The following is a 12,387-nucleotide window of genomic DNA, read 5'->3' as shown; positions in this document are numbered from 1 at the left end:
CTTGAGCCAGTGTTTCCAGTTTATAGCTGTGAACAGACCCTGAAGAGCCAGGTCCAAATGTTACACAAGTCTGTGGGCTAAACATTAAAACCACTGGATATCAGCCCCTTCCAGGAATAGCAGGGTTAGAATGGAAACCTTTTGGATTAAGGGGGGACTGCTGTTTCAATTGCAGAAAACAGCTGAGATTATGTGTTGTAGCTGCTTGACATAATCTCTTCCTGCTACAGAGCTGGAACACACCCTGCCAGCCCAGGGAACTGCTTCGTTGGCAACACAGGAAATCCAGGGAATTAGAGAAACCCTCGGCACTGAATTTTACCCATTCTGAAGCAGAAACTATGTGAATATTCCACAAACTGCATAGAGAGAAAGGGGACTATATTGCTCTCTGGATTGTGTTTTAGCATCTTCAGGAAACAGCAGGTAGGGAATCTGTCTCTGTATTATGGCTATTGCAATGTGCTGCTGCTCCAGAGCCTACAGGAATTTCTAGCCAGGCCTATTTCCGTGTCCTTTTATTCACCTTGCTATGGTTTATTTACAGAGATATTGCAAAACATATTGTGAACTGAGTACAATTAGTAAGTGCAGTGTGGATTTGGCAATGCCAGACTCAGCGTGGTGGAATTATGCTCTTATGGGTTTTCAATTCCTATAATCCATGGAAAAATAGGTATCAGAGAGTAAGGGATGCTGGGAACATCCAGACCTTTTCCAGAGTCCAACTTGGACACAGGAGCTGGTCCAGGCAGGGGCTTTCTTGGGTTTTTATTCTGGCTTTTTCCAAAACGCACAGTTTTATCTCCTTCGGTGTTAATTTAAATTAGGCACAACGTTATTCTGCACTCTCTGCTGAGAGACTGAGGCAAATCAGACCCGAGGTGGTGCTGGGCTCTGTGGCACCCTGATGGAGGTGAGGAGAGCCAGACCTGGCTTGGCTGACTTGTTCAAGCTCCCACCTGAGGGGGTCAGGGCTGCAGGTGCCTCCCGGGGCACCCTGTCCTGGGGTGTCTACATTCACCACACCACTGCTCCCGGGCTGGGAACTCTGCTGGGAGACTGGACACGAGGTGCTGGTGGGCAGAAATCACTGCTGATGAGAGATGAGGGTGTCCTGTTTGATGTACACCATGCAAGACAAGCTACCACTTCCTGAGTTTCTCTCTCCATCTCCTTTTTTTTTTTTTTCTTGGCTTGGGCTCCTGTAATTCCTCCTGTTTATTCATATTTACACCGCTGTAGTGGCCGGACATGAGACTGACGCCTCCTCCTTCCTTCTGCCCACGGCTTGGAGGCCCACATTGCTGCAGGGTTGGGTCTGTGGGTGGCAGAACCTTCTTGACCCGTCTGGGGACCTCTTAAAGTGTTGGTGGGTTGTTTTTTTTTCTGAAGGCTTCAGCAGTTTGACACTGGGTAGGTCAGCTCGAGGCGAAGGCAAAGCTGCTGCGTGGAGCTCCTGCGAGCTCTGCCTGGCTCTGGCTCCTGCTGCAAAGCAGAACAGATGGTCTTGTCTTTGGTGAGAGTGGAGAGACCCACCACTACCTCCCCGTGGCTCTGAGACTGTCTGTGTCCAATGCACCCGAGGCTGGGTGGCCACGGGCAGCAATCGGGCGAGCGTCGCCTCGGCTCCCGCTCCAAGCACAGTGCGAGGGCAGCTCTGAAAAGTGCCCTGGTGGGACTGCTGCCCCAAAGGTCGCCCCGAGGGACGAGGGAACCTCCCCCCTGCACCCCCACCGAGGCGTGGGCATGGCACTGCTGTCACCCCGGGGGCCTCACGCCCGGCACACGAATCCCCCTCCGCGGCCCCCTTCCTTCTTTGGCGTGGGGGGGGTTCTTCCTTCCTATTTTTTTTTCTTTTTTTGTGTGTGTTTTTCCCCCCTTAAAAACGCTGCTGCTGCTGTTTTTTGACTCTTAGCAGTGGAGGATCTTCATGAAAGCCTTGCGAAACTCGACGTTGAAGGTGGTGTAGATAATGGGGTTGACAGCGCTGTTGACGTAGCCCAGCCATGTGAAGGCGCTGTACATGGCCGGGGGGATGCTGCAATCGCAGTGCATGTTCAGGATGTGGGTGATGAAGAAGGGGAGCCAGCAGATGATGAAAACACCTGGGGGGGAGGGAAAGGAGAGAGAGAGACACGCTGTGACTGCTGAAAGCTGGACGGGTTTTTGAGGCCGAGAGCAGCGAGGTTCTTTCGGGTATAAAGGGAGAATGTTTCCCCCAGGAATAAGCTGCTGTTTGCATGTTAGGTCTGGGGCTGTGTTCTACCCAGGTGCTAAAGAACTTCTCTGCTCGTGTAATTAGAGCAGATGCATCAGGAACTCTGGCCTCTGGGGTGCCAGTTCCTTGCTGGGCTATGCCCCTGCACCCAGCTGGGCTTTGGGAGCACAGACACCCCAAAGAGCTTTATGAACCCTTTCCCAGCTGTGCTTTGGGACACCCCACAGAGGGGCAGCTTTATGAACCCCTTGTACTGCACTGCCTGGCTGGGCAGGAGGGACCCTTCCCACGGGCACCTGCTGCCCACAGAGCAAGTGAAATGATTCCTGTGGAGGGCTGGAATAGTCTCTGCTGGCCATCCAGGCTGGCTGCCCCAGGCCTGGGCAGGTGCTGGATGTCTGCAGGAGCACCAGGGCACTCACCAAGGACGATGGCCAGCATCTGGGTGGCCTTTTTCTCCTTCTGCTGGGACAGTTTCCTCCTGGTCACAGCCTTGAGGAAGTTCCTCGTCTTGCCGTTGGGCAGGGAGTGGATCTCGAAGACCTTGGCTGTGTGGTGGGTTTCTTTGGCATGGCCATTCTTCTCCACTCTCCCAGGGCTGTTCAGGGATGTCTGCAGGGTGGAGTTGTTGCCCCTGTTGGGGGCAACTGGCACGACCAGCTGGTGGTTACTGGGTGCTGCGGGTTTGAAGGTGGTTTTCTCGGGGGGGCTGGTGCTGGACACCATCTCCATCTCCTCCATGTGGCTCTCTGCCTCCTGGACAAGAATCAAATGTCCACAACAGAAAGACAGATAAATATACAGAGAGGAGCAATGAACATTCCTTACAGAGTGAGGCTGGATGATGCTGGAGAACAATCAATCCCTCTTCTCCCTCCCTACGTGATGCCTGGAGAAAGGGCTGTGAAATGTTTACAGATATTTTGGGTAGATGGGACTGACAGAACTTCACTGAAGGATTCTCCTTTATTGCACAGAGAGGCTCAGAAATGAGAGAGATGCTTTCTCCACTCCCCACAGATTTTTATTTAGGTTTTCAGAACGCAAGTAAATAAAAATTAAACCAACAAGCAAAACCCAACAAAGCCAATGCAGTCCAGGATTTAAGTAACAGAGAGGAGAAGGAAACCAAAGACATGAAATGTTCAAATGCCGTGGCTTTTAGAGCTGATCTTTAGGTGAGATTAGTCTGGCTTTTTGAACTCTATCCTCTTAAACCCCCTGCTTCACTCCAAGGAATGGGAAGAATATTTAAATTGTGAGATCGAATGGCAACCTTTTGTTCTTAGTTTATTTTTCTCCCACCCTGCATAAATTAACAGTGTGTCCTGAGGGGTGAGAGGGGGGAAGGCTAAATGCTCTGAAAAGCTGCCACTTCTCTGTAACACTCACCACTTTGCGCTTATTAACTTGGAAGCTCCCATTGGACTTCACAATAACTGTGCAGAGCTTGACGTCTTCTGGATGAGTGCATTTGTCCTAAGGGGCAAGGACCAGCTCAGAGGTTACACAGGCACAGAGGGGTTTTGGGGAGGGGAGCTGGTAAGGGAGGCATGTGGAAATACAGACACAGGGCACGAGGCAGGAGTTAATCAGTGTGAGGATGGTGGAAAACCACTCTGGAGAAGCAGTGATGGTGGTGACTATCCCTTGGCCTTTTCACCAAAGGCAGGAAACCTCAGAGATCTGCTGGTGTTTGTCTGTCCCTGTCTCCTCTCCTCGGCATGGCAGTGGCCCTGAGGCAGCACAGTTTGGAGGTGGTGCCCCTGGGGCTGCACTTTGCCTCTGTTTGTTTTGCATGTGCTGCCAGAGCGGGGTTTTTAAGAGCTGTTTGACACCCAGCCTGCTCAGCTGGGCTCCACTCACACATCTGGTGCTTGCAGAGGCTGTTTCCCTGCAGAGGTGCCGGGACCAGTGATGGGGTTTGCACCCCAACCACACAAACCAGTTCCACTGTACCCTGGGGAGACCTTGTGGCACCTAAAGGGGGGTCATGAGGAAGCTGGAGAGGGGCTTCTCACAAGCAGTGATAGGACAAGGGGGAATGGCTTTAAACTGAAGGAGGGCAGGTTCAGATTAGATATTGCAATGAAATCCTTCCCTGTGAGGGTGGGGAGGCCCTGGCACAGGTTGCCCAGAGAAGCTGTGGCTCCCCCATCCCTGGAAGTGTCCAAGGCCAGGTTGGAGGGGGCTTGGAGCAACCTGGGATAGTGGAAGGCGTCCCTGCCCATGGCAGGGGGTGGAACAAGAGGATCTTTAAGGTCCCTTCCAACCCAAACCATCCCTTCATTCCGTGATTCTTCCCCCCAACAGCAGCTCTGGCTCAGACAACGTAGCCTGTATTCCTGGGGTACCCCAACTCAGCAGAACCACAGGAGATGCCCCTCTGGTTACTGCAGCAGCTCCTGGAGCAGATCTGCTGCTGGAACACCCCCTGGGATCCAGGGAGCCCTTGAAGCCCCTGGGAGCCCAGAGTGTGCAGCTGGCACTCCAGCCTGGCACAGGACACGGCACCCACCTTCGTCACCCAGCGTTTCACCCCGTCCAGCCGGGGACACGTGGGGACGGGAGGAGGAGCTCTGGGGAGTGGAGCAGGGAGGGGAAGGGGTGTGTGGAGTGCTGGGAGCAGGGCCCAGGGCCAGTTACCTTCAGGGGGGCCTGTGTGTCCGAGTCCAGGACGTGGCTGCTGCGCTTGGTGGTGACGCGCTTCCTGCGGCGCCGCAGCACGAGGTAGATCTGGACATAGACCAGCAGGGTGACGATGAAGGGCACGTAGAAGGACACGATGGAGGAGTACACCACGAAGGCAGGGTTGGCAATGATGCACTCGTTGGCATCTGGAACACAAAGGGGTTCAGGGTAGTTCTCTCTGCTGCTCGGAGCTGGTTCCCACCTTCCCTGCCACTGCACCTGTGCTGTATCCAACCCTGCCACTGCACCTGTGCTGTATCCAACCCTGCCACTGCACCTGTGCTGTATCCAACCCAGGCTTCCCAGGAGACTGATGGCTGAACTGCCAGTCCTTTCCTCTCCTGTCTCTGTGAAGGTTTTGTCCCATGGCTTTCCTTTTTTGCGTGTTTTGATAGGAGGGATTTTGAATTTGTGGTGGACAGATGTTGTGTAAATGCTGTCTGGTGTCGTGTAAACTTCCCCATAACCTCAGTTCTGGTGAGCCTAAAACACTGGTCTGGAACAGCACGAGATGAATCAGACCCAGGAGCAGCTGACAAGTGGGATGAGACTGGCAGAGAACACCTTAAACAGGGGTGGATACACCCCAATACACCCGAACCCTGACCCCGCGTCCACTCCTGGCTGGTAGCAGAGGGATCCCTGGGGACCCAGTAAAGGTGGGATGGCCAGGAAGGTGCCAGCAGCCCTCTGCAGGCAGCAAAACACTCACCTGTGTTGTTGAGGCCGAAGAGGAGCGGGCAGGAGATGGCAAAGGAGAGCACCCAGACCACGGCGATCATGAGGGTGACCCTGCGCTTGGAGCTGTAGCGGGTGTTGTAGAGCATGGGCATGGCCACTGCTGTGTACCTGGGGGGGACACACACACCCAGCCTGCTGTCAGCCTGCCAGCACTGCCACACTGGCAATCCCACCCAGCCCCTGTGGCTGAGGGCCTGGTCCAGCAGGGGAGGGCAAGGAAAATCCTATTTCTCACATCATGGGTGCCCACAGTCCCTGCTTTGGGGAGCAGCAGGCTGGCCTCAGGTCAGCACAGCATTTTCCTTCCCCCTGATGGCTGTTCCATCATTGCAGACCATAAACAGAAGGACCAAACCGATGTAAACATACACAGAGAATTTAATTTACATTCTCAAGGTCGGTGTCTCTGTGCCTTCTGACAGAATCCCTGCTCAGAGCCCACAGAGATCCCCTAAATTGCTCAAGGCATCAACAGCACTCACTCTCCCCATTTTCAGGCCTCTGAGTCACAGGTAAAATTAGACCATGGAAAGGTGGCTGTGACTTGCTCCCCTGGGTTTTGACACGACTTGCTGGCACGGAGCCCTCACCTGTCTATGCTGATGGCACAGAGGTTGAGGATGCTGGCAGTGCACATCATGACATCCAGGGTCACAAAGATGTCACAGTGGATCCGACTGAACCTCCACTCACCAACCACCTGCAGAGAGAGAGGGAGGGGGCACAGAGTTCCTGGGGCTGAGCTGTTGGCAGGGTCTAAAGGCAGAGCTCTGCACAAGGGCAGAGGCGCTCGGGGGTGGTTGGAGCTCTGCTGGTTCCAAGGCACTTCTCTGCCCCACCCAAACCATTCCTTAGGACATTCCCCCAGTGGCTGGTGGGATTTCATCCTCCCCAGTCCCACCCTGTTGCTCTGTGTTGGTTTGGGCAGCCCAAAGGGCAAACACAAAGCTGGGCTCGCATTCCAGGGACATCAGGGAGTCAGAGGGAACAAGGCAGGGCTTAAACAGGTCTCTGGAGCATCTCAAAGCAGATTGAGGAAGCAAATACATTAACATTAATTCCAAGCACCTCTAACTGTACTTCCAGCTCTTCATTAGACTTTTTTTTGCGATTATACCCAGCAAAGGTCAGCAGTAGACAAGCAGGAGCTTTCCTTCGTTCCTCAGTTTAAGATCAGGGCAGACATTCCTCCCCTTCATATTTTTTTTTTGAACAAAATGAATTTAATTCAGAGTGAAAACTCCTTAACACTCTACATGATGTGCTAAAGACAAAGACCTAATGATAATGCTTCCAGTCACCAGTAGCCTTTTTCTCTTCACTTCTCTTGCTTATTGAAACTGAACTTTGCCAATGAAGTTTAATAGCAATTATTCGGACTGCTGTGTTTGACATGTGATGAAAAAAGTATATTTCCCTCTAATAAAAATAGAGTCCTACTGCATTTGAAAATAGAATGAATAAGATATCTATTCTTCAGTTATTTCTGCTCTGATATACATAACCATAGGCAGCATAAAGAAGTGAGAATGACTGCATTGAAGCCTGAGTGACAGATGAATACTCAGTGATTAAAAAAGCACTTAAGAGACAGTTACATCAGTAACTTTGATGAGAATTTGCCCAAAGGCAAAGGTTTCCAGCCAGATAGAAACCTCTGCAAAATCAGATTCTCTTGGTGCTCTCATTTATGGAGGAGAGATCTCAGAAGTTTGGAGGTAGAAGATCTGTTTGCATCAAGGCTGTTTTTTGGGGGGAGTTTTTTAAGTATTTAATTTTTACATTAGTTTTTGCCTGAGTTTGCGACACAAAGCCTGGAAAAAATTGTGATTCCTGACCAACCCCGTGTGCAGATGAGCCCAGAAAGGGGAAAGCACTTTGCATCATTTATGGCTTATTAAACAAAAAGTGTGTGAGAGATTCTTCTAGCTGGGCCTGAGAGGGCAGGAGTTTCTTACAGCACAAACCTGTGCTTAAAATGGGCTGTGGCAACAGAGGAAGAGAATGGAAGGGCAGAACCAGTCCCAGAGGCACTGACTGCACTCAAAACCAGCCTGTGGTCATGGTAATAAGCTCTAGCAGATGCATGATGCTTTACATTTTTTAAGTGCCATGAAAACAATAATTAACTCGGGTGATAATTAGTATTGTGCTTTCTCGACAGCCCATGTCATGTCAGTGGGTTTGTTTTGCTTTGCATTAGTACTTAATGGGCTCATTGACAGTGGCTTCTTCCCCTGCTCTGCTCTCTGTGTCAGCGTTTCCCCTCAGAAATGAGTGCCTGAAAATTAACTGTAAACCCAACCTAGTTTGGTACCAAACCCCTGTGCCAAGTGCAGCAGGGTGAAAAGCAGCTCACTTGGGATTTTCTCTCCCATATCGTGACATGAAAGCTCTGGATTTACCCTCCACTTCTCCAGCTCCCTTCTCAGCACTGCAGCCCTCCAGAAATAGGGCTTTGATTGCTAATTTTGATTTTTTTTTCATTGCTGGACTCGCTGATCCTTGTGGGTCCCTTCCAACTCAGCACATCTGCTGTGGTTTCAGGGGGACACCCTCGGTGTAGTTGCAGATTCATTCTGGTGTGGATTTGAGAACAACATTGGGGTCCTTTCACTCTTGACCCCTCTGTTTAAAGGCCACATTTATCACAGAATCAACCAGGTTGGAAAAGACCCCAGAGATCATCAAGTCCAACCTCTGAGCCAACCCCACCTTGCCTGGTAGACCATGGCACTGATGCCACATCCAGGTTCTTCTCAAACACCTCCAGGGACGGTGACTCTGCCCATTCCAATGTCTGATCCCTCTCCCTGTAAGGAATTTCCTCCTAATGTCCAACCTAAACCTCCCCTGTACGGTGCAGTTGGACTGAAATCCATCCCTCTGAGCAGCAGTGGAGTTTGTTAAGCCTGCCATCTGCTCTCACACCCATCTCCTGGAAAAACCTGGAGATAAGACACACTCAGGAAACCCGGGAGGTCGCGCAGCAGCCGATTTCCAGACCCTCCCCTCCCTCCCTGCACCTCCAAGCCTCCTACCTCCAGGTAGACCACCCAGGGCATGACCAGGGTGGCCAGCAGCAGGTCTGCCACGGCCAGGCTGACGATCAGGTAGTTGGTGGTGGTCTGCAGGGCTCGCTCCCGGGACACGGCCATGCACACCAGCACGTTGCCGAAGACGATGACGAAGATGAGCAGGGTGAGCAGCATGGCATAGTAGTTGTACTGGGGCTTCTGCTCAGCCTGGGAGGCGTTGAGGGCCCTGCTCCAGTTCCTGTCACCGATGTCACCCTCGTACCAGGAGAGGTTTAGGGGATCCATGGAGGTCAGAGTGCCAGGCTCCGGCTCCGCCCTGGCACAGAGAGGTTGGAGAGACAGTCGAGAGGTCAGCACGTGAAACAAAGATGGAACCACATCAAATATGCTGAGTTGGAAGGGGCCCACAAAGATCAGTGAGTCCAGCAATAAATAAATTAAAAAAAAATATAGCAATCAACCCCCTGTTTTTAAAGGGCTGCAGTGATGAGAAGGCAGTTGTAGAATTAGGTTTGTGACTGAGGGGAGACCCCACTGCAGTCTGCAACTCCCTTGGGAGGGGCAGAGGAGGGACAGACCCTGAGCTCTGCTCTGGGGGCACCAGGGACAGGACCCAGGGAATGGCTGGAGCTGTGTCAGGGCAGGCTCAGGTTGGATCTCAGGGAAAGGTTCTTCCCCCAGGGGGTGGTTGAGCACTACCCAGGCTCCCCAGGGCAGTGGGCACAGCCCCAAGGCTGCCAGAGCTCCAGGAGGGTTTGGATGATCCTCTGGGGCACAGGGGGTGACTCTTGGAGATGGGCCTGTGCAGGGCCAGGAGTTGGACTGGATGATCCTTGTGGGTCCCTCCCAGCCCAGCACACTCTGTGATTCTGTGATTCTCTGGAGCCTGTTGCCCCTGCCCTGAATTTCTGGGTGAAATGTTTGACTGGAGGTGTGATCAAGGCTGAACTGATGCAGGCAGGGATTCCAGAAGGTGGTTTCTTTGTCCAGCTCATCCCCCAGGTTTCTGAGGCTAACAAAGCCAGGGCTGGGGATTCAATCCTTGGATGGGAAGAGCTGGACTCGGAGACCCCTGTGGGTCCCTCCCAGCTGAGAATATTCTGTGATTTTTGAGGTGTCACTCTGTTACAGCCCATCCAGACACAGTGCCTGGGATTCTTGCCTTGGCTCCCCTGCCATTCCCTGCTCCTTGCTGGCTGTGCACAGCTCAGGGCAGATGTGCCATGGCCCACTGTGTTTATTTTCCATGTGCTTCACGGGGCTCTGGGCTGTGTTGCTTTTTGACTTCCCTTTGCTTTTCCTTTTTTTTTTTTTCCTCCAGCAGTGAAATAAATAAATTTTAACCCCCAAGACCCAAATAGTGACAATAATGGAAGTTGACAGCAGCAGTTTTGCAGCCAGGGCTGGGCTGGGCTGGGCTGGCTCTGCCACATCAGCACCAACAAAGAGCAAAGGCAGGAGCTGTTCAAAAGAAACCACAGCTATTGGCTGCTTTGGTTTTGGGGTTTCTGGCTTGAGAGGTCTTGAAGGGACCTTCTTCCCTTCTTCAACAAGGGAAGGTCCCTGGGAGGAGAAGGGAACTTCTCCTGGGAGCAAGTGACAGGATGAGACAACACGGGCTCAGTTTGCACCAGGGGGGTTTAGATTGGATATTGGGAAAAGTCTTTTCCCAGGAAGGGCTGTGAATGATTGGCACAGGCTGCCCAGGGCAGGGGTGGGGTCACCATCCCTGGAATTGTTCAGGAAACACGTGGATGTGGCACTTGAGGCCATGGTTTCCTGGTGACCATGGTGGGGGTGCTGGGCTGACAACGGGACTCGATGATCTCGGGGGTCTTTTCCAACCCAAATGATCCTGTGCCCTCATTCCCTGCTCCTGAGATAAAGCATTCCATGTTTCCCAAGCTGTATCTCCATAGAGACCACTCTGACTGGGAAACCTGGCCGTGTTCTCAGCCACCCCAAAACCAGGCCATTTAATTTCCTTAATAAAAGACAAAGTGAACTCGATTTATTAAAACCACGTAAGTGATCAAAATAGCAAAACATTTGCAAATATCAAATTCACCTGGGAACAATGGTTTCTTTATGTTTCACTGAGCTTTTGTGTGCTTTTCTCATTCAGAGAACAATTTGTATAATAATCCTTGGAAATTTGTTGCATATGGGTCCTTAATAGCTGATAATTCAAAAAGTGTCTGTCTGACAGTGCTATCAGCGGCACTTGATAGCTCTACAAATGTCTTCTTAGGAGCTGTCAAAGTGTCAGAAATTAATTAAATGTTAGCTTCTGTGACTCAGAGTGAAGGGGAAAAATCAATGCTAAATACAGCAACAGTTTTTTCTCTTCTCCTGTTGCCCTTTGATAACGCAAAACTATCTCGAGGAGGCAGAAACATGCAGAAAATGCAGGATGGGGGGGGAAAAAAAGGCAGGGAGGTGGAAAAAGTATCTTGAAAGTATGAAAGGAGTGGAATGGTTTGATGCGTGCAGGGTCAGCCCCTTGGGCCTCTCCTGGCTCCTCCTGAGCTCTGACTGCAGGTCTCAAACCAAATTATTCCTCAGGGAGGAAAGGCTGGAGCCAAGGGGGAGGGAAGAGCAGTTCCAGCCCTTTCTCAGGCTGGTCCAACTCAGTGGTGGAGTTGGAGGAACCATTTGCAGCTCATCTCATGTGTCCATCCCTTGGGAATTTGCTTTATTTGGATTAGTGAGAGTGTGGAAAGCCCTGGATAAAGTGATCAAAAATTCCCTTCATTTCCTTCTGCAAGAATTTTTCTTTCCTTCTTTCAATAGGGCTGCTTTTACAGCAGTGATTTTTGTCTCTATATGCAGCTGGTCATCACGAGGAAAGTTAAAAGATCACGTTTGAATGTCGTAAAATGAAGGGGTTTGTTGTTTCTATTTTTAGGGAAAACAAATTTTCATTTAGGGAAATGAAACGGAAAAAAATTTTCAAATATTTTGCATGAAATATGGAAACTAAACCACCAAGACCTAAGAACTAAAAATGTGTGATCCTGCAATTAAAGGGTGTGTGTAGCACACATCCTCATGGTACAAACTACAATTACGTGGAAAACTCTGTTAATTCCTAACTTTTGAGAGTCTGAGTTTTCAGCCCTAAAAATAATCTTATTTTCTCCAGAGCTGGCATCATTTGGAAGCATTTTGGTGGCCATTAGGGTGCCTGGTGAGTCTCTCAGTCCTGCTTTGAGGAGCACTTTTCATTTTAGTGCTGACAGTTCCTCAGCAGAGAAGAAAGAGGCACTTAAAGAGCCGACTAGAAAAGCAAGTGCTTTTCCCTGTGTTTGCCCAGGTGTCTGCATTGCCGGGGGGGCAGAGGGAAGGGCTCACAAATACAGGGACAAGGTACAAAAGCCCCTGGCTCTGCACTGTCCTCGTTGGGTTCACTGTCCCTGAGTGTTCCCTTCACTCAGGGTGGGGACGTGGGCAGGGTCCCAAATGGAGCCAATTCCCTGTGAATTAACTGCAGCAAAGCCACTCTAATTCCCACCCCGATTCCCCCCGGAGTTTTAGCGTGGCTGAGCTAATCCAGATATGGATTTGCTGAGGGGCCAAGGGCAGGACAGAGCAGCAAGGTCACAGCCTCGTGTCAGCTGCCAGGAACGCAGCAGCATCCCCATCCTGCATCCCTGGAGCATCCCTGCAGCATCCCCATCCTGCATCCCTGGAGCA

The 12,387-nt window shown here is 51.3% G+C and overlaps 1 protein-coding gene across 2 annotated transcripts in view; it reads right to left on the bottom strand.

Moving 5' to 3' along the window:
- Positions 1–1,909: 1,909 nt before the first annotated feature.
- DRD2 (dopamine receptor D2) overlaps positions 1,910–12,387 on the bottom strand; it is a 26,165-nt gene continuing 15,687 nt past the window's right edge. Inside the window, exons 3-9 of one of the 2 annotated variants that reach the window (XM_027699356.1) lie at positions 8,695–9,007; positions 6,244–6,353; positions 5,625–5,761; positions 4,868–5,058; positions 3,614–3,700; positions 2,644–2,977; positions 1,910–2,108 (exon numbers count right to left, since the gene is read on the bottom strand). In XM_027699356.1, coding sequence (XP_027555157.1) covers positions 1,915–2,108; positions 2,644–2,977; positions 3,614–3,700; positions 4,868–5,058; positions 5,625–5,761; positions 6,244–6,353; positions 8,695–8,976 — 1,335 coding nt within the window. In that variant the 5' untranslated portion in view covers positions 8,977–9,007 and the 3' untranslated portion in view covers positions 1,910–1,914. The remainder of the gene's footprint in view (positions 2,109–2,643; positions 2,978–3,613; positions 3,701–4,867; positions 5,059–5,624; positions 5,762–6,243; positions 6,354–8,694; positions 9,008–12,387) is intronic. The other variant, XM_027699357.1, reaches the window with a different exon arrangement.

Source organism: Neopelma chrysocephalum, unplaced genomic scaffold (genome assembly GCF_003984885.1).
Source record: "Neopelma chrysocephalum unplaced genomic scaffold, ASM398488v2 Primary Assembly neopelma1_138, whole genome shotgun sequence".
Lineage (NCBI taxonomy): Eukaryota > Metazoa > Chordata > Aves > Passeriformes > Pipridae > Neopelma > Neopelma chrysocephalum.
The sequence above is the reverse complement of the archived record's forward strand: the minus strand, read 5'-3'. Positions and strand labels throughout refer to the sequence as shown.